Source organism: Macadamia integrifolia, chromosome 1 (assembly GCF_013358625.1).
Source record: "Macadamia integrifolia cultivar HAES 741 chromosome 1, SCU_Mint_v3, whole genome shotgun sequence".
Lineage (NCBI taxonomy): Eukaryota > Viridiplantae > Streptophyta > Magnoliopsida > Proteales > Proteaceae > Macadamia > Macadamia integrifolia.
This window is the reverse complement of record NC_056557.1, coordinates 35009045-35028850: the sequence shown is the minus strand read 5'-3', so window position 1 is coordinate 35028850 and position 19806 is coordinate 35009045. Positions and strand designations below refer to the sequence as shown.

The 19806-nt window shown below is 39.5% G+C and overlaps 1 protein-coding gene and 1 pseudogene across 1 annotated transcript; one reads left to right on the top strand and one right to left on the bottom strand.

The window, feature by feature from the left end:
- The first annotated feature begins 2970 nt into the window (after nucleotides 1-2970).
- Nucleotides 2971-3309, top strand: LOC122073561. Its single transcript, XM_042638155.1, has one exon. The coding sequence runs from the start codon at nucleotides 2971-2973 to the stop codon at nucleotides 3307-3309; it is 339 nt and encodes a 112-aa protein (XP_042494089.1).
- A 428-nt stretch (nucleotides 3310-3737) lies between these two features.
- On the bottom strand, nucleotides 3738-16202 carry LOC122073553 (annotated as a pseudogene).
- Nucleotides 16203-19806: the final 3604 nt, after the last annotated feature.

Sequence of the window (19806 nt, the reverse complement as noted above, 5' to 3'; positions counted from 1 at the left end):
TGATCTGCCAGAACCAATTCATGCAGAAAAATTGACCAAGGTGATTATCCCCCAAGAGGCATATGAGGATTGTTTAAACATATATCGGTTTGCCCTAATCGGTCGGCTCAATTTTCATTTGCTTTCCTTGGATGATGTTTGCAAAGAAGCTCGTGAGAGGTGGAAACTCAAGAGTAAGGTGAAGATGGTGCCCATGGGCAAGGGCTTCACGATTCAGTTTGAATCGGAAGAAGATACAGCTCCGATGTGGAGACGAAGTCCAATGAAGATAGGAAGCCAGTTTATCAGGTTTCAAAGATGGCATCCAGACTTCAGAATACATGAAAAGATGATCAATAAGGCCCTAGTTTGGGTGCGTTTTCCTGATTTTCCGCTGGAATATTGGCACGAGAAGGTATTACTGACCATGGCAAAGGCGGTAGAGAGGCCAGTTGGGCTCAACCAATTCACCAGGAATGTAATATATGGAAATTTTGCTCGGGTTTTGGTGGAGATGGAGGTGGGGGCCCCAAGGCCTGAAGAAATTCAAGTGGAACGCAGGCAACTTGGGACTACGAACTTATTCGTTTTCAAGCAACAATTGATCAATGAGGATTCATTGGGGAAATGTGGCTTCTACAAAAAAAAAAGGGGCACCAACTGAACGGCTTCCAAGAGAAGAAGGCCTATGATAAACGTCAGAACACTTTGGACAAGGCTGGGATCCCAGGAGCAGTGTACGGAGAAGATAGAGTCAACTCGGAAACTAGTAACTCACATGGTCGAGCCATGTCCTTTTTGGAAAGAGGTGATCACAATCTTTCAAATTCAAATTTGAATATTGTCGTTCACACCTCTCCTAGCACTGAATGAGGGGAGACAGGTGTATCACCTCCCATAATTGACGCCTCTCGGTTACCTAATGTGGAGGAAGGAGAGATTTTAATTGATTTAATTAACACAAATCCTCAGTCTATTCTACCCATTTTGGGTAACTTGGGATTATAATTGTGGGGGAGGAATCAATTAAGGAAGCTACTATTGGTGAGGAGGCGCAGGTTAGGGAAGAAGCAAATATGGAATCCTCTGATTCTGAGTATGAAGAGGTTTCCTCTGGCACTAAGGTGGACGAATCCAGATCTGAGGCTGGTTTGGAATCAGACCAGTCTGAAAATTTGAAGAAAGGGGAATCGAACCAGGATGGCCCCACACCTGGTCCGGCAGTGCAACAGGAAAATTGTGCAGTAGCACCTTCTTCACAGGGTGCGGAGAGGGTTGTCACTCATGCTAAGAGAACTGTGGTGATCCTAGGGGGTAACTGTGGAGGACTAGCAGGAAGGGGTGGTCGTACCTCCTCCAATAAGGTGCATTCGGCCCCTTTATAGTTTCCCTTGAGCAGATTGGAGGTCGCTCGTATGGGGGTTCACGCTGTTGACAAAGAGGCAACCATGGTAAATAAAGGGAAAGAAGTGGGGGAGGGAAGGGTAAGGAGTAACGAAGGTGGTGGTCAGACCTCGAATTCTGACAGGTCAGAAGGAAAATACATGTAATCATGCAGATTTTCTATTGGAATATCTGAGGTGTTAAGAAGGCAATGGCTTCCAGAGCGCTGTAATTTTTTCTATGTGAGCACTCTCCTGATGTGGTGTGTATAGCGAAACCTATGGTGGATTCGGTGTCCTTCCCTTCCAATATTTTCAATCGATTGGGTTTCATGGCTAAGCTTATCCATAATTCTCGCCATGACATAGTGCCAAACCCATGGGTCGTTTGGAAAAACTCTCTTCAGAGGCCAGTTGTGCTGCAATCATCTGACCAGCTGATTTTTGTTTCGATGATATGGAATGGTCGTCAAGTGTTGATTTCTATGACCCACGCCTCCTGTTTTAGGGCGGAGCATAGAAATCTATGGGTGGAGTTGGGGTTTGCAGCAGATTTGGCTCTTCCATGGACTGTTATAGGGGACTTCAATGCTACATTGTATTCCCATGAGAAGAAGGGTCCAGGCAGATTTAATGTGGGTGCCGCGACTGAGTTCTAGGCTATGGTGGATGCATGTGACTTGATTAGCGCTCCTTCTCAGGGTGCTAAATTCACTTGGACAAATAATAAATGTAGAGGGCATGTGGCGGCAGTACTTGATAGATGTTTCTTCAATGCTCAATGGTTGGATGTGTTTGGTGTTTGTGGGCAACAGGTCTTCCATAGATCGGTATCAGACCATGCTCCTATAATTTTCTCCTCTGCAGTGTCCCTCAAACCTCAAAATGCTCCTTTTTGCTTCCATTGTTTTTTTATGGAGGAGGACTCGTTTGAGGACCTGGTGAGGGATGTGTGGTCTAGGGAGGTCAGGGGAGGTCCCACTGGCAGACTCATACAAAAGCTTAAAGCAATGAAGGGTGTTCTTAAGGGGTGGGCAAGGCAGGTTTTTTTTAATATTGATGTGGCCCTAAAGGAAGCTTCAGAAGGGGTGGAGGAAGTTCAAAGAGTCATTGATCAGATGGGGATGTCTGATGATCTATATGCAAGACAAGCAGAGGCTAAAATTAGGATGTTGAAAGCAGTGGAGATGCATGAAAAGCTTTGGGCTAAGAAGGCTTGTTGGAAGTGGGCAAAGTTAGGTGACCGCAACTCAGTTTTTCCACCAATCGGTTAAGGTTTGCTGTGCAAAAAACTGCATCTGTTCGTTGAAAAAACAAGATGGCTCGGTGGTCTTTAAGCCGAGGGAGATGGCAGAGTATGTGGTCCAATTCTTTAAAGAATTTCACAAGGCTGATCATCATGTCCCTCACTTGGAGCTGCTGCAAGTCATACCTAAAGATGTGAACAGGGAAGACTCCTTGATCTTAGAAGCGATACTTGTGAGGGAGGAGATTAAGCAAGTTGTTTGGGGGTTGGACCCTGATAGCTCATCTGGCCCTGATGGGTTTCCTGGAGTGTTTTTCAAGCAATATTGGGAGATAGTAGGGCGAAGATTTCTGTCGAGCAGTGATGGCATTCTTCCATGTCAAGAAGCTTCCGAATGGGGTAAACAATAGTTTTGTGACGTTAATTCCAAAGGTGGAGGGGGCTGGCTCCTTGGATAAGCTTCGGCCTATCTATATGGCTAACTTCTTCTGGAAGGTCCTATCAAAGATTATGGCAGAGAGGTTGGCTTGTCTTCTTCCTCACTTGGTGTCAGATGAGCAAGGGGCGTTTCAGGAAGGTAAGATTATCTCTGCAAACATTGGTTTAGCTTCTGAACTTGCAAATTTGTTACATACCTCTGTCAGAGGTGGTGGAATGGGAATTAAAGTGGATGTGCAGAAGACCTATGACACCCTGTCATAGGACTTCCTTTTCGAGGTTCTAAAGAAATTTGGATTCTCAGATGTATGGTTGGGCTGGATTTACGAAATTTTAATTTCTACTAGAATTTCGGTTCTATGAATGGTGGTTCAGTTGGGTTCTTTGGTGTGGAGTGTGGATTGGGTCAAGGGGACCCAATCTCCCCAATGCTTTTTATTCTTGCAGAGGTGGTGCTATGCAGAGGCCTTAATGGTCTGTTGAAGGAGGGGAAATTAAAGGCTCTCCCCGGTCCGAGAGGGTTGAGTGTTCCTAGTCATCTACTATTCGCAGATGACATATTTATCTTCATGAACATTGCAGCGAAACATGTTCACTGTTTAAGAGATTTTCTGTTCATATTATTTCTCAGAAATAATAGGACATAAACAAAATTCGAATCATAACAAAGACAGCCTTGTGATATTCAATCCCTACGTTGAGAGAGGAAACCATTTGGCTGAATTATTTTGACATATTTCGAGGTTATTGTTGAAGTCCACGTAGTGAATACCGAAGCAAACTGTGTAGCCAACATTCCATTCATAGTTATCTAGCAAAGACCACACAAAGTATCCCTTCACCTTTGCATCAGCACTACAAAATAAGAAAAAATAAATTTTAAATTCTTGAAAAAAGAAAAAGAAAAATCCTAAATTGTTTTTAAGATAAGTGATTAAAATTCCTAAAGACGATCGAGGCATTTTTATTTTCTTTTCAGTGAAAAAAAAAATTTTTTTGAGACAATTTAATGGTGGGGATGGCCACCATATTGCTGAATTGTCACCCTGAGATTGTAAAAATAAATGCATGTCTGCTTTTTATTAATTTTTTTTTCCCGTAATATTATTGGCTGGAGTACCCCATTCCCATCTTTGCTGCTAACAAGATTTTACGGAAATGAATAACAGACCTCACTACTGGTTTGAATATTAGCTTTGTTTCTTATTTTTTGTCCTGAGGTCACTGTTGATGGCAATGCTGAAGGTGAAACTTAAAATTACATATTAGTCTTTGTTTGTCATCTGGGCATCCCCAGATGTTAATCCTGTATATATATTTCTCATATTTTTAATATACGCTTTGCTGATCTTTAGAGAAAAGAATATTATTTTATTTCCCGTAAATACTTTCTTCATGAACAAGACCAATATTGCAGTAGTATATACTCACTCCATGGCACCCTTAAGGTAAAATAGATGATCTTGGAGAGCTTGTACTCTCTGGTTGTCATTGATAGATTCATCCATGGTCAATGAGTTATGTTCAGAAATTCCTGCAAGAGAACCCAATGAATTTTATTAATACGAATTTCTTTTAACATTATTATTAAACACCCAATACCTACACTAAGTGTAATGAAAGATGAATAGTTTACCATTCTCGAATCATGAAGTTGTATTTGAGTCCAGCATAACCAAGCACTGAAGAATCGGCTGGGGAGGAGAGAGAAAATGGTAAGTGGAGAGAGAAACTCTGCTGTGGAGGAGATTGGGATTCTAGCCGGAGGCCGCCCTCCTGATCGCTCAAAGCAAAGGCTCATTATGGATTTCCTGCGGCCCCAACAAACTCTTGGAACAGGTTGCACGCCTGCACCTGCCGTGCCTATTGTGGGGTTTGCAATGCTGGCCTTTCTTCCCTTCCCAAGAAATCCTACTCTAAGGCGGTTGGAGGCGTTCTCCTTGATGTTGATGACCTATCTGACCCTATTCATGCCGAAAATCTCACTAAAATCGTGATTCCACAAGATGCCTATGAGGAACGTTTTCTCCAATATCGCTTTGCTTTGGTGGCCAGAATTAATTTTCGTTTCATTTCTTTGGATAAAGTTCGGAAGGAAGCTGTGAATTCTTGGAACCTTAAAGAGAAGGTTTTTATCAAACCTATGGGATTAGGCTACACTTTATTCCAATTTGAGGCTGAGAAAGACATGACAAACATCTGGAAACAAAGTCCTATCAAGATCGGACGGCAGTTTATTCGCTTCCAGCGGTGGAAGCCAGATTTTAATATCCATGATAACACTACTATTACTAAGCTTGTCTGGATTCGATTTCCTGGACTCCCCTTCGAATATTGGCACGAGAGGATCCTCCTATCCATGGCAAAAGCCGTGGGGCACCCCCTGGACATTGATAAAAGAACACGAAATGCATCCATGGGGAACTTTGCTCGTGTCCTCGTGGAGATGGATACTTCAGTGCAGCGGTTGGAAGAAATCCAGGTTGAACGGCGACAACCTGGAACAGGTGATCTCTTTTGGTTCAAACAAAAAATCATCTATGAAGACGCATTGGGAAAGTGTGGTTTTTGCAAAAAACTTGGTCATACCATCCAAAACTGCAAAGAGAAACGCACCACCGATACCGCACGCAAAGAAAAGGATGATGCTTGTGGTGTTGTTGGGGCTGTTTGGGTGGAGAAGTCGTCTTTGGGGGCGGCTGGTGTGGAGGTTTCCGGCAGGAATGGTCGAGAGTCCTCATTAGGAAAGAATTCAATTTCAAAATCACCAACCATCTCCCATAATTGTGATCCAGCTTTGTATGGAAACTCGGATACGCAAGAGGGGATTATTGCTATTGAGTTACCTATTTTAGAAGGATATTCCTCAGCCAATTTGAGGAATAATCCAATTGCAGATCGATTGGAGGAATCATGCAGCAGAGATGGTTCGGTTTTCTTACACGGGTCAGACAAAATCAATGCGATGAACCAAACCACTGAGGCTAACTCAATTCTAGAACAATGCGTTCTGGTTTCTCAAGGTTGCGCGGCTAATCCAGCTCTGGATACTGGCCCTTGTCAGGTCTCTGTCCACAGTGACCATGTGATCAATACCATTACTTCAAGTGCTATAGATAATGGTCACCTCACCCTCCACTATCCGGAAGTTGGCGCCATTGATACTGCTGCCCTCCAGAAGGAACAATGCCACGGCATGGAAACAGTTACAAGAAAAAAAGGGAAACAATTGTTAAATGTGGAGCAGACTAGAAAATCTGACCGTATTGCCTCTTCCAGATGTTTATGATGCATGCCCTCTTCTGGAATATCAGAGGGATGAAGAAGGCTGCTGGTCGTGCAACCCTCAGCAAAATTCTTCTAGATAAGCACCCTGATGTGGTTTGTCTAGCAGAACCAATGGTGGAGGTAGCTGCTTTCCCATCTCTCTTTTTTAATAAATTGGGATATGATGCATTCTTTTTTCATAATGTTCGCACTGATAAAAACCCAAACCTATGGGTCATTTGGAAGAGGTCTCTCACCAAACCAACTATTATTTCCATGTCTGGCCAGTTTATTTCTCTGTGTATAAATTGGAGAAACAATTCCATTTACCTAACTTTTGTGCATGCGAGTTTTTCCGAGCAACTAGAAGAGAGCTATGGATGGCTCTCGCAGTGACTCCAGTTGGATCCTCTCCTTGGCTAGTGATAGGTGACTTCAATGCCTCCCTCTTTTCGCACGAAAAAAAGGGTCCTGGCGCCTTTAATCTTGGGTCTGCGTCTGAGTTCAATGCGGTTGTGGATGCTTACAACCTGATATCAGTTCCTTCCCACGGGCATAAGTTTACTTGGACGAATAACAGGAAGCGTGGGAATGTTTTGGCTGTTCTGGACAGGTCTTTCTATAATGAAGAGTGGATAAACCTCTTTCATGATTGTACCCAGGAGGTGATGCAGCGTTTTTCTTCCGACCATTCCCCCCTGTGCATTACCTCGGATTCAATGCTGAAGCCTACAAATTGCCCCTTTCGCATCCAACGATTTTGGATGGACCATGAGGAATTTATGGATGTGGTCAATAAGTCCTGGAGTGAACCTGTAGATGGCTATCCTATTTTTTCTCTTGCTCTTAAGCTGAAATGCCTCAAGCCTATTCTCAGGAGCTGGGCAAGATCAGTGTTCCTAGACCTAGATGCGGAATTAAAAGCTGCAAAAGAGGACCTTCAGCAAATCCAATCTCAGATAGATGCCTCTGGTATTGATGACCATCTTTTTAATTTGGAAGCCGATGCTAAATCCAGATACTTGAAAGCTCTCCTTGACCATGAAAAGCTATGGGCAGAAAAAGCAAGAAATAGATGGCTCTCTCAAGGAGACCAAAACTCTAGGTTCTTCCACTTATCTGTGAAAATCAGAAGGGTGAAGAACTCGATTCGCTCTCTTCAAAAGGCTGATAGTACAACTACATCAAGTATGGATGATTTGGCTATTCACGTTGTGGAGTACTATGAGGCTATCCATAAAGCCAGCCCCACCCTTGAACATAGAGCGCTATTGGACTGCATTCCCCATATCCTTGACGAACTTGACGTTAAAGGATTGGAAGCCATCCCAAATGATCAAGAAATCAAGAATGCAATATGGGACCTGGACCCTGATAGTTCTCCAGGCCTAGACGGTTTCTCTGGTGCTTTCTTCAGACATTGTTGGGAGCTGATTGGTATTGATGTTTGCCGTGCTGTGAAGAGTTTTTTCAGATCTGGAACCCTTCCTAAAGGAATCAATAATAGCTTCTTGGTCCTCATCCCGAAAATGGAAGGTGCAACTTCTCTGGACAAGTTTAGGCCGATTTGCATGCAAAATTTTTTCTGTAAAATCTTGTCCAAGGTTATGGCCACAAGGCTCTCTTCTCTCCTCCCTAAGCTCATCTCAGAAGAGCAAGGCGCCTTTCAGAAGGGCAAGGTTATTCAGTCCAATATCAGCCTCGCTTCAGAGTTAGCTAATCTCATGTTTGACTGTACAAGAGGTGGAGGTATGGGGATAAAAATAGATATCCAGAAAGCCTTTGACACTGTATCTTGGAGCTTTCTTTTCCAGGTCTTGAAAAAGTTTGGTTTCCCTGATACTTGGATTGATTGATTGCATCAAATTCTTCGTACATCCAGAATTTCAGTGTTGCTCAATGGAGGTCCGGTTGGGTTCTTTGGTGTTGAGCGAGGGCTACGTCAGGGTGACCCCATCTCCCCTCTTTTATTTATCCTTGCCGAGGAGGTCCTGTGTAAGGGAATCCGCCTTATGCTTCAAGACAAGAAACTGCAAGCCATCAAGGGACCTCGTGGTGTCCAAATGCCTGGTTTTCTCCTCTTTGCAGACGATATTTTCTTCTTTTTAAATGGCTCCATCAGATATGTCAGACATTTTAATGACTTCCTTACAAAGTATCAGCAGTTTTCTGGTCAACAAATCAACCTCAACAAGAGTAAGATTTTTCTAGGGAAGATGTCTCTAGATAGGAAGCAACTCATCTTTGATACCCTTGGAATCTCCATCTGCAAGTTCCCTACAAAATATCTGGGAGTGGAAATTTTCAAGGGTAGGGTCACTCGTGAACCTCTCCTCCCGGTGATGGATAAAATTAAAGGAAGGATGGCTGGTTGGAAAGGAAAGCTCCTCTCCATGGCTGGTAGGGTGGAACTGGTTCGATCTGTTATTTCTGGTATGCCGTCCCACAACTTCTCTATATACTGGTGGCCTAGCTCCTTACTGAACATCATGGAGAGATGGATGCGGAATTTCATTTGGAGTGGCGATCCTGAAACAGCCAAAGGAGTTACAGTTAATTGGGACTCAATCTGCAAGCCTAAACAAGAAGGAGGGCTTGGAATTAGGCGTCTGAGGGATGTCAACAAAGCTCTTCTCTATAAGCAGGTATGGAATATAAGGCACTCATCATCAGCCCTGAGCAACATTATTAATGCTCGCTTTTTGAGGAAAAATGGGGAGCTTAAGAAAGGGTATAAATCTTCCACGATTTGGCCAGGCCTTCGGAGAATGTGGTCTCTTGTCTCTAGCAAGGAGCGATGGGTGGTAGGTAATGGGGTATCTATAAACTGCTGGAAAGACAGATGGGTTGACTCTGAATCTTTTCAAGAAAAAGTAGGTTTGAGAGACGATTTGTTTGCATCTTCCTCCATGACAGTTGCGGACTTTATTGACAATAATGAGTGGAACTTCCCCACGGTTTCATCTTCTCTTCTTCAAGATTTTTTTATAGCTGCTTCAACTATCAATATCCCTAGAGGTAACATAGAAGATAAATGTATTTGGACCCTCTCCACCTCTGGTCAATTCAGTACCTTCTCCGCCTGGAATGATATTCGCCACCGAAATCCCAAGGTTCCTTGGCATGAGCTGGTCTGGATGAAAGGCCTCTCTCCTCGTCAGTCAACCTTTGGCTGGCGTCTGTGTCATAGGAAGCTTCCTACTGATGATATCATTAGGAAAAAAGGCATCTCTTTAGCCTCCAAATGCATCATGTGCGGTTTCCACTCTGAGACTCTACCCCATCTCTTCTTAAATTGCAGTGTATCTCGGATCCTTTGGGAAAATTTCTTGAGCTGTTTTGGTTTGATTTGGAAGGATCAATCCTCCATTGCTGATTTGATCTCCTGGTGGAAACGAAAGCGAAGAATTTTGTCGGTAAAGGACCCTTGGGCGGCTGGCTTGATTATAGTGACTGACACTATTTGGCAAGAAAGGAATCATCGATGGCATGGTGGTAAGAGTAGGGATGCCTCTCTGCTGTTCAAGAAAATATTGAGAACGCTTAAGGAGTCTAATCTCAACTTAAAAGGGGTCATTTGGTCTGCTGCTGATCTTCTTTGCTGCAAGAAGCTAGGGTTGCATGCAGCTCCAGGCGACCCTCCCTCCATTCTTGAAGTCATTTGGTGCAAGCCTCCACTCGCTTGGTCAAAGATAAACATTGATGGTAGTTCCATGGGGAACCCTGGTCGAGCAGGAGGTGGGGGTGTCATTCGTGATGGGAAAGTTATATTCTCCTTCAAGCACTTCCTTGGCATCAGTACGAACTACTATGCAGAATTCATGAGTTTTCTTCATGGTATCCGCCATGCAACGGGTCAAAGGATTACAAACTTGTGGATTGAAACTGACTCTGTGGCAGTAGTCGCCGCTGTTCAAGGCAAGTCTCTCCCCTGGTTTGCCCTGCAAGAGTGGCTCTCTCTACAGCACTACCTCAATTCTATTTCCTGAAAGATTACTCATTGCTTCAGGGAAGCCAATCCCATCGCGGATTACCTTGCAAAATCAACTGCAAAAACAGGATTATCTGGAACCATGGAGGAGTTTCCTACTCATATTATTGAGGAGATTAGATGGGATTCTTTCTCCAAACCAAGATTTAGATTCTGCAGATAGCTTTGGAGGACCCTGCTGATGGCAATGCCGAAGGTGGGGTGCTTTCTTTAGCTTCGGTTTTTCTTGATGTACCTTTATATCCTTTTTCTCTTCTCCATTTTAATACAATTTTGATTTCTAGCAAAAAAAAAAAAAAAAAATAGTTTACCATTCTCAGTAATGTAACCCACGGGGTCATTATATTTCTTCTTTACGCTAAGTAGAATCTCTTGTATCCCTTTTGGATATATATAGAGCCAATCTGAACCAGTCTGTATATTTAGTAGTTGTTAATACATATGATTGAAAAATATAAGGATGTATGAACGTACATGGAAGTATATTGATTGAATTAAATCCGAAATCTAACATATTAGCTAATTAATCTATATGGTGTACAACTATCCAACGATCAGTTGACCAAAACCAACTATCCACCTGGCTAAAAATAATAGACCATCATTATAAGTTTTTGAGAGTAATGGATGATGATTCCTGTTTATGAAGACAAACTTACTCCTACAATTCATTTAATGATTGGGTATGGGCACAAAATTCATACCGGTGCACCAATCGGGATTCCTTCTAGGCGACCTGTTACATTATATAACAAAAACCAAAGAGTTAGTGAGGGATTTATCAGTTAGAATAGATAATAATGCCTAATGATCTAAACTTATTATACTCTTTTTATTTATTTTTTGTGTTTTTAGGTATTTAAAATGTTCAATTTTGATAACAATAAAATATTTATCTTTTATTTAAAGGGACTGTCTAATGGCATCTCTATATATAAGCGTATTTAGAACTTGACACATTTTGATTGCCCTTCCTCTTATTCCCAATAGTTCTTTATTTTAGAGATATAAAGGGTTTTCAAAAACAATTCATAATTGATTTATCATATGTCATCATCAAAAGATGTCATTATCACTTCTTAATTTTTCAAGTACACATACAAAATGACATTATTCATCTTCTCATTGAAAAAATTTATGCTATAAATAATTGGCAAAAAATAGAAATTACAAATCATTTTGACACCATGTGTGGTGTCAATAAGAAAACCCCTTATTTAAATGAAATCTTATTGATACTTTTTCATTTTGGTAAATTACCTTTTGATACTAAAACCTCGTGCTATTTTGTTGATGAAGGTTTTAAAACTCAAGATCAGACTAATTTGCACATTTTTTTTAAATTGTTTTTTTAGACCATTTTACCCTTATAGCTTACTTGTGGATCAGTAAATCAGATTGGTATCGGGGATATCAGTCTCAGCCAATACCAATCCGATCGTATCTGATTCTTAAAACCATTTCTCTCCCTTTTGTTTTGGGAATTTGATTTGCATTAAAGGTAGCAAATTTTAATTTAAAACCTTTAAAGAAGTATAAAAGTATATTATGGTGTTGAGCCAATTGACGATTAATTTGGATTTAATAGGACCGGCTCCGATTATATTCAACTGGATAAAACATAACTAAATTAGGGCAAAAAAAAAAAAAAAAAACTAAATTAGGGTATCTGTTTGAACTTACGCTTCAGTAACATAGTTTGCAGTTTAATAGTTTAGTCCAAGGAAGTCATATGACCCAGCCAACATGGCAGATTCCTCTGTGGAAAGTTTGGCAACCTCTTCCTCACAAGATGTTTCATACTTTCCGGGTAGTCTCCAAAGTTTATTGGATCCATAAACCTAATAAAAGAAGGCAAGAAATTAGTAAAGAATTATGTGAAAAATGGATTATGATCTTAAATTTGTATTCATCATAAATTAATAAAAAGTCACCATCCAAATGAAAAATCAGAAGCTCTTGCAGCAGCTTTAATGTCGGCATGTTCATTGGATAAAGGAACCATATGCTCACAATTCAATGTAATTCCAATCTCCCATCCTTGGGATACCTGTAAACATTTAATTAGCATGTAAATACAATTAATTATTGGTTTCCCTTTTTTTTTTTTTTTTTTTTTTTTTTTTTTTTAATGTCGGTAGGTTGAAACCTTGTTCATCTTCATTAGTCATTAAGGTGTTTCTGAAATCTTGTCGACTACGTTTTGTTTTTGTTGTAAGGGGAATTTAAGAGAAAGTAAGAAATTTTTGTAATTACATGTAATTTTTATTTTATATTTTATAATAATATAAAAGAATTACATGTAAAATATATCATTAATAAATATGTTAAGAAATTTAAATAGTTTATAAAATCACATAGGATAATGATTATAAAAATTCTCTTGTTTGAAAATTTCACTTTTATTTCTTTTAAATTTTCCTTGCAAGCACACATAGACATCATCATAAGATTTATCTCGAAGGGTTCCTTGTTTTTTCTTTCGTTGATTTTTTCATTGTCTTTGTAGCTAAAGATTGTTCTTCTTTATGAACATTATTCATTTTTTCTAATTTCTTGCTTGTCCTAGAGAGAGATCAGTTCTGTTAATATTCAATTTTGACATGGCATATGACAAATAGGTGCTTCGACATGGATCTCTTCAAAGTTGAAGCAGTTGAATATGATGAATTATAAATGAAAATAGGAGAAAGTTTTCCTCCACTGTAGGTGAAGAATAAGTATATCCGTCTAAGGTCATAAAATACTCTACTCTATTATGGTATAAAGTTGATAATGCCCTCCATTGTTGCCCCTTTCCCTCTGCACACCAACTCTATCCGTGGTCATGGAAAGTACCTCCATAAAAATCCAAGGGGGGTTGGTCCATTGGTGATCATGGTTCTAAAACTTGGAAACGGTCATGGGATCGGTCACATCCACTACCATTCCAGATCGCACTGGATAGATCTACCATTTTCTTTAATCAATTTTTAGTATGATTTTACCCTTGGAGCATACATGTGTATCGGGATCAGAAGGGTCAAGATTGGGGATCGATCAAGGTCGATACCATTTTGATTCGGCTGATACTGATTTATCCGATTCAAGTTTTAGAAACATGTTGGTGGTTTGTAGTGGGTAAAGCACCTTAGAAAGTGTCTAACCGGGGTTCGAATTCCCTTGGCATCACCCTTGTTTCTTCCTTGAGGCTCTCACCCTCTTCAAAGTGAAAATGACTTGTGGATGGCCCATAGGGACTATTTCCACTCCAAAAGATTTCAGAAAACCTTAAAAAAAAAAAAAAAAAAAAACAAAAACAAAAACAAAATAAAAAACAAAACAAAACAAAACTATCTCCATGAAAATGCATAGCTGAAATACTGATGGCTAGAGAAATATTAGAATCCATGATGTGTAAAATGTGCATCCAACGCAACAGATGTAGTCTGATCCATCGTTTAGCTAAAGAGTATCAGATTAATTAATAATTATTTTTTGTTACACTGCATAATAAGCTTAATTACCTTGTAGGTTTTTCTGTAGAGATCCACTGCTGCCGCATGAAAAAGGAGCAAGTTATGGCCAACTGTATATGGGTGACGCCCAGGGTCCTCCACAGGGCCGGCAGGAAATGTGCCATTAATATATCCTTCCCTGGTGAAAATAAATGGCTCATTCAAGGTGATCCAATGCTTCACACGGTCCCCAAATTGATCAAAGCAAACGTTTACATGGTTCTTGAAATCGTCACTGCACATATATATTGTGAAACGATTAATGAGATTTGAGTTTCCAAGTTTTTAGGTTGGAAGAACAAATCAGTACTTACATGATTTGAGAATTCAAGAAACCACCATATTCGTCTTCTAGGGCTTGAGGAACATCCCAGTGAAAAAGAGTCAAGAAAGGCTTAATCCCTACATATATGTAAGACAAATTTATAACTATATTTATTATTTGTTAAGAGAGACAGAGAGAGAGTTACAACCCCAAGGGGGTAGCGGAGTTGACAAGGGACCTTCGCCTCAGGAAGCGTGTGGTTTTGAGTTCGACTCCTTTTACTTCCTTAGGGTTATTAGGGGGTGTTTAGTCCTTTTTATGATTGACACAGACCTAATCCAAAGAGATATGTTACAGTGAGAGGTCCACCATGCCCCTGCTACAAACAACAGGGACAGGAGCTATCGGAAGCTGCCATGACGTATACTTCGACGTTGGCTCTATACTAGATATAAGCCTAGAAAACATTAAGAAGAAAGGAGTTTCATGGTGAAAGTTAAATGGTTCTCATTCAATCTTAGTATGACCTGATTCATGTGGTTATGGGTTGCAAAAAATAATAATAAATAAATAAATAGAGAGAAATTTTACTTACCATTGGATAGAAGCTCATTGATGAGGTTATTGTAATATTGGATGCCTTCCTCGTTCACTTCACCTAGCTTTCCAGCTATGAATTATTTAAAATGTTTAAGAAAATCATGCATAACACAAATTTGTCATATCTAAATAGAATATAAAATTAAAGCCAATATTGTTTCCTCAACCACAGTCAAGATCATAGGCTTGTATATATCTAATATCTTTCTACTTACTTGGTAAAATTCTGGTCCATGCAATTGAGAATCTGTATGCATTGACACCCAAATCCTTCATCAAACCCACATGTTCCACATATCGATGATAAGAATCTACAGCCACGTCTGCATTCTTGCCGTCCTTTATCCTATCTGCCCACAAATTAAAATAGCGTATATATGAGAATTCACATTTAGTCAACTATTTGCCCATCCAATGGAGTTTGGTTCACGAGTGGGAATGGGATATATTCTTGTTATTGGTGAAGTCTGATCTTAGTTTGATCTAAAAAATACTAATGATTTTTTCCTTTAAATACGGGAGTCTTCCGTCTGAAATTTATATAGTGAAAACTCTGAGTATTGCTCAACTATGAATGTAGCGCACCTTAGGTGAACCACAACCTTTAAGAAGGGCGTGGCCAAGTTCCTATAAGTCTTCACATCAGGCTACCTACTTTCAATGTAGAATTATTACTTCCACCATCCGCATGGAACCCAAAACAATTCCCACCCCTCATCCTAACATTGACACACCTCTGACTTGTGTGTCAGCGCTGGGATGTGTCCCCACTCCACACATGGGGACCTGATCCGGATTCCCTCCCATGTAATGATGTAAATAGATGGGTTACAAATCGAACACAAATCGGATGTAATCAGATCCAGATACTCCCTGCCCGGATACCAATACAGATGCAAATCAAATTCAAATTTTTGACCATCTGTTTACATCCCTAACTTAGCATAATGTGAACCATTCTCCCCCCTCCCAACGGATACAATTTGCTTTCAATTCATGTCTTTAAGTTGTCTTAGTTTTTTTCCTCATTCTCTAGAAGCTGACTAAACTTCAAGAACTCTCAAAATCATTAATTAGCTTATTTTTTGTTATAGTTGTTTATTTAGATCGAATAATTATTTTCCAGACCACATATCGCCTGACCGGTTATGAATACCCTTAAACAAATATGGATGCGAATCAAATTCGGATTATTGACTATCCGTTTGCATCCCTACTCCTATGAATGTACCAGAACAAAAAAAGTGTGTTTGAGAGAGAGAGACCTCGATGTCTATGAGTGAACTGATCCCAGTTGCTTACTCCTTTACCACCTTCTTTTGCAGCACCTTCATACTAAAGAACAACCACATGCATGGACACATAAACATACATATCATTGGAGAAGTTTTCAGTCTTTAGTACTTGAGTGACTGTAAATCATTGGGGGAGCAAGAAAATATAAGGACTATGGACGAACCTGATAAGCAGATGATGCCGTTCCAAAGTTGAAATCCGGCGGAAAATCGATTCTACTGATCATCTCATCGATCACATTATCAATGTTAGTACCATTGGAAATGGCCTTAATGGAACAGTTCTTCAAGTTTCGGCGGAGAGCCACTGTTCTTTGTGGCCCGTTGGGGAGGAGCCTTACAGTAGTACTCCCATTGCCCAAAATGAAGGGCTTGTGAAGGAGCGAACGGGGGCGATGAACAGTTGTAGCTGACTGAAGCAACTGAGCCTTCAGCATCTTTTCTTTCTTATATTTATGGGAAGAGCAACAGAACCACAAACACACAAAAAGAGAGAGAGAGAGATTTCTAATAATCAGCTTAGTAGCTGATGGGAGGTACTTGCCATCAGAACTAACCTCTCCTTATATAGAACACAAAGAGAGACTAGGACAAAGATTCCAATTAAGAACCATTAATTCATGCATACTCTCTTATTAAGCTCTTATTTTTTTAATATAATGAAATATTCTCTTAATAAGCATTGGTCCCCTTTGAATCAGGTTCCTCTCCCCTTTGGGGTGACCCCTCAACCCCATCTCACTCCGGATTCAGCTTCTCTCCAATTAATTAGGTACCCACTTAGTGATCGAAGGGCTAGGAGGACCTCGAATAGGCATCACAATACATAAGCGTGTATCCTTAGGTCCTCCCAGCCATTAGGTCACTAATTAGATGCCTAATTAATTGGAGAGGATCTTTTTCCTCTTACACCACCCATTAGGTGTGGTCCTTGTATTCTGAGTCCAAATCCCTTCCCGGTGAACGGATCAGGTTCACGTATGAGAATGTTCTCGTATGTCCCTGGTCCATGGATTTAGAATCTATTAAATGTATAGAGAAAAAATTGATTCTAAATCCATAGACTAAGGTCGTTCTCGTGCGTTCTTGTACATGAACTTGATCCGCTCTCCCCTTTCTCAACCTACAAGTAACCACTCCACACCCATAGATTGTGTGAGATGGGGTGGAGTGGTTACCTACAAAGGAGAGGAACCTTATTCGTCCTTGTTGGGGTTTATGTCTTGTATTCTGTAATTTTCATAAATGGGTTACATTGATATTTCAATAAATTACCTCTATATATATATATATATATTTGTAGTGATGAACAACTATAAACAATGTGAGACAGGATAAGGTGGTTACTGGGAGAGAATCCGGGCTCATATTTTTCTACAGACTTTTCACATATACTTATTATCACGTGTTTTGCTGTTACATGGCTTTGATATATATTAGGGAAAATGAAGTTTAAAAGATAGTGTAGTTCCTACACCCAAACACATTGAAGTACGAAATGACTATCTCATCCCTCATGAAAAGAAAAAATTTCACCCTTATTGATGTTCCTACCAGTGCTCCCAGCACAGGGGTCATACTACCTTTTTGAGAACTCTCTAACATATATTATCATGTGTTTCACGTGAAAATTCTCCTATTAAATATTGCTTGCAAGTTGGTACGTCGCACGTTTCACCTCTTCCAAGTAAACGATCACCAAATGAAAATTTCCTTTTATTTACTTTTTTTTTTTTTTTTTTTCAATTTCTTAATATGATAACATTTTGTTAACTAAATAGTTGACTCAGCTTATCTCGAACAGTGGAGAGGATCAATTGACTATATTGTGCTAGCGACCAAAAATAGAAACTAAAAATCGATACTCCCCAAAAGATAATTAAATATGGTATCACTTGACATGTTATCTGGTTGTGATATCACAGTATCTCAGTGGCTAACATTTTGTTAACAGATTTGTGTATCTAAAAATAAGATCAATATATATAGAGTTTTTATTTGATTTAAAATACATAATACAATTTTTATTTTATCTTTTATCCATAATACGACAAGCAAATGGTTGCATGGCTCAGCACACAATTTATATTAGTGTTTGATAGTTCATAATTTCTCTTGGTAGGCTTTTTTTTTTTTGAAGGGGGGTGGGTGTGGGGAGACTTATTCTGTCTCGGAGCATAGCTCCTTTACTAGTACAGGGACTAATGATTACATTTGTGGAAGCATCAATAGGAATGAAATTTTTATCTTTCATAAAGGATGGATCAGTCATTTTATAGGATTTTGTCTGGGACCAAGAGCCATGCTTCCGGACATTTTATGATAATTTTACTACACTTCACTTCATGTCAATACTAACCAAATGAGAACTAAATAAAATTCAAGTAATAGTCAGCTGCCTTGTTAGCTCATGTATGGTATTGACTCAAGATAAAGCCATTTTGGACCAAATCAAATTGACATTACAACCGAAGTTTTAATTGAAAACATGTAGACAATAACACTCTTGGTGGTAGGAGTTGAAGAAATATAGTAGCATTACACTTTTTTAAGGCTTCATTTAATTAGAAATATAGAGAAGTACATTGGACTAAATAAAACTTTAATTCACAATAAAGTAAATTGAAAAAGAAATTCCAATGGAGTGTTTGATTGGAAGTAAATTTATATAAAATTATATATTTAATTATAATTATTTATTTATTTATTTCTATACATTAGAAAACTTGCACATGAAAATGCACATATGGGCATTTATTAGGTGGCGGAGAATGAAGGAGTGACATGTAAGAGAGAGAGAGTAGAAAAGAAGTGGCGAAGGACATGAAAGAGCTCAAGATCGCTCTTGGATGGAACCCGTTATTGGATTATCCAAATGTCGACTTCGGTCTCATCTATATTGTATTGCCTACCATGTTAGGAATCTTACATTTGCATAGAAATAGAAGTCAAGTTGCTCTGAAGTATCCTAAATTATAAAAGCTTCATATTTCCGTTTCATAAAATAAGTGAGAGAAAAAAAACTTTGCCACTTTGGTCTAGGAAATATCTAGACTGATGCAGGCGTGAAAAGATTGTGCTATCCTCCCCCTGTATACACTAAAGATATTCCCACACACTTCCATTAGCATATTCGTCTAGCGTATCCTTTGTCAAACTGACAGGATTCTTTCGCCCAAAAGGTGATGACATAAAAAATATATCAAGAAAATTTCTGCAACACTACAGCTGCTACGTGGCAAATATTTGGATAAGCATTTGACATATATATTTGAGTTTCAACTATGGCGTTTCTTAGTAGTTTTGATGGTAACAAAAGATTTTTTTAGGCTCACCCTCCTAGAATTGTTGGGTTCTTAAGAAGGTTCATAGGGGATAGTTTAGTAACTCATTCTACCAAGGGGAACATGCAATGAAAGAGAAGAAAATTAATATACAATAAGGGAGGTGGAAGGAGTGGTTAGAGTCTTAGAGAAGAAGTTGGCCCCATGTACAATTGGTTGCTACCTCTTGTTTAACTATTGAATTAATTGGACCTAAGATGATTTGGAAACAAAGAGCAATTCAGACAAAATGTTTCATAGAAGGAATAGTTATGAACTTATGATCATCCTGTCAGCCCCAACATAGGAGAGCTTTAACATGGAAACCAAATAGGATGATCGTTCCCCCCCCCCCCTATTGTTTGCAAAGTGTATTACAATGTCATTGGTAGACTATCCTCAGCCCATATATTCAGTCCCTGAGATTTCCAAGACAAAAGTCTTTAGACTTCTTAGATAATAAATATTCCAAAGTAATAACTAACATTGGTTGTGATTTTTTTTTTTTTTTGGTGATAATAAA

Excerpts from the sequence above, each read along its gene's own strand:
- LOC122073561 (XM_042638155.1), top strand. The coding sequence starts at position 2,971 with ATGGCATTCTTCCATGTCAAGAAGCTTCCGAATGGGGTAAACAATAGT.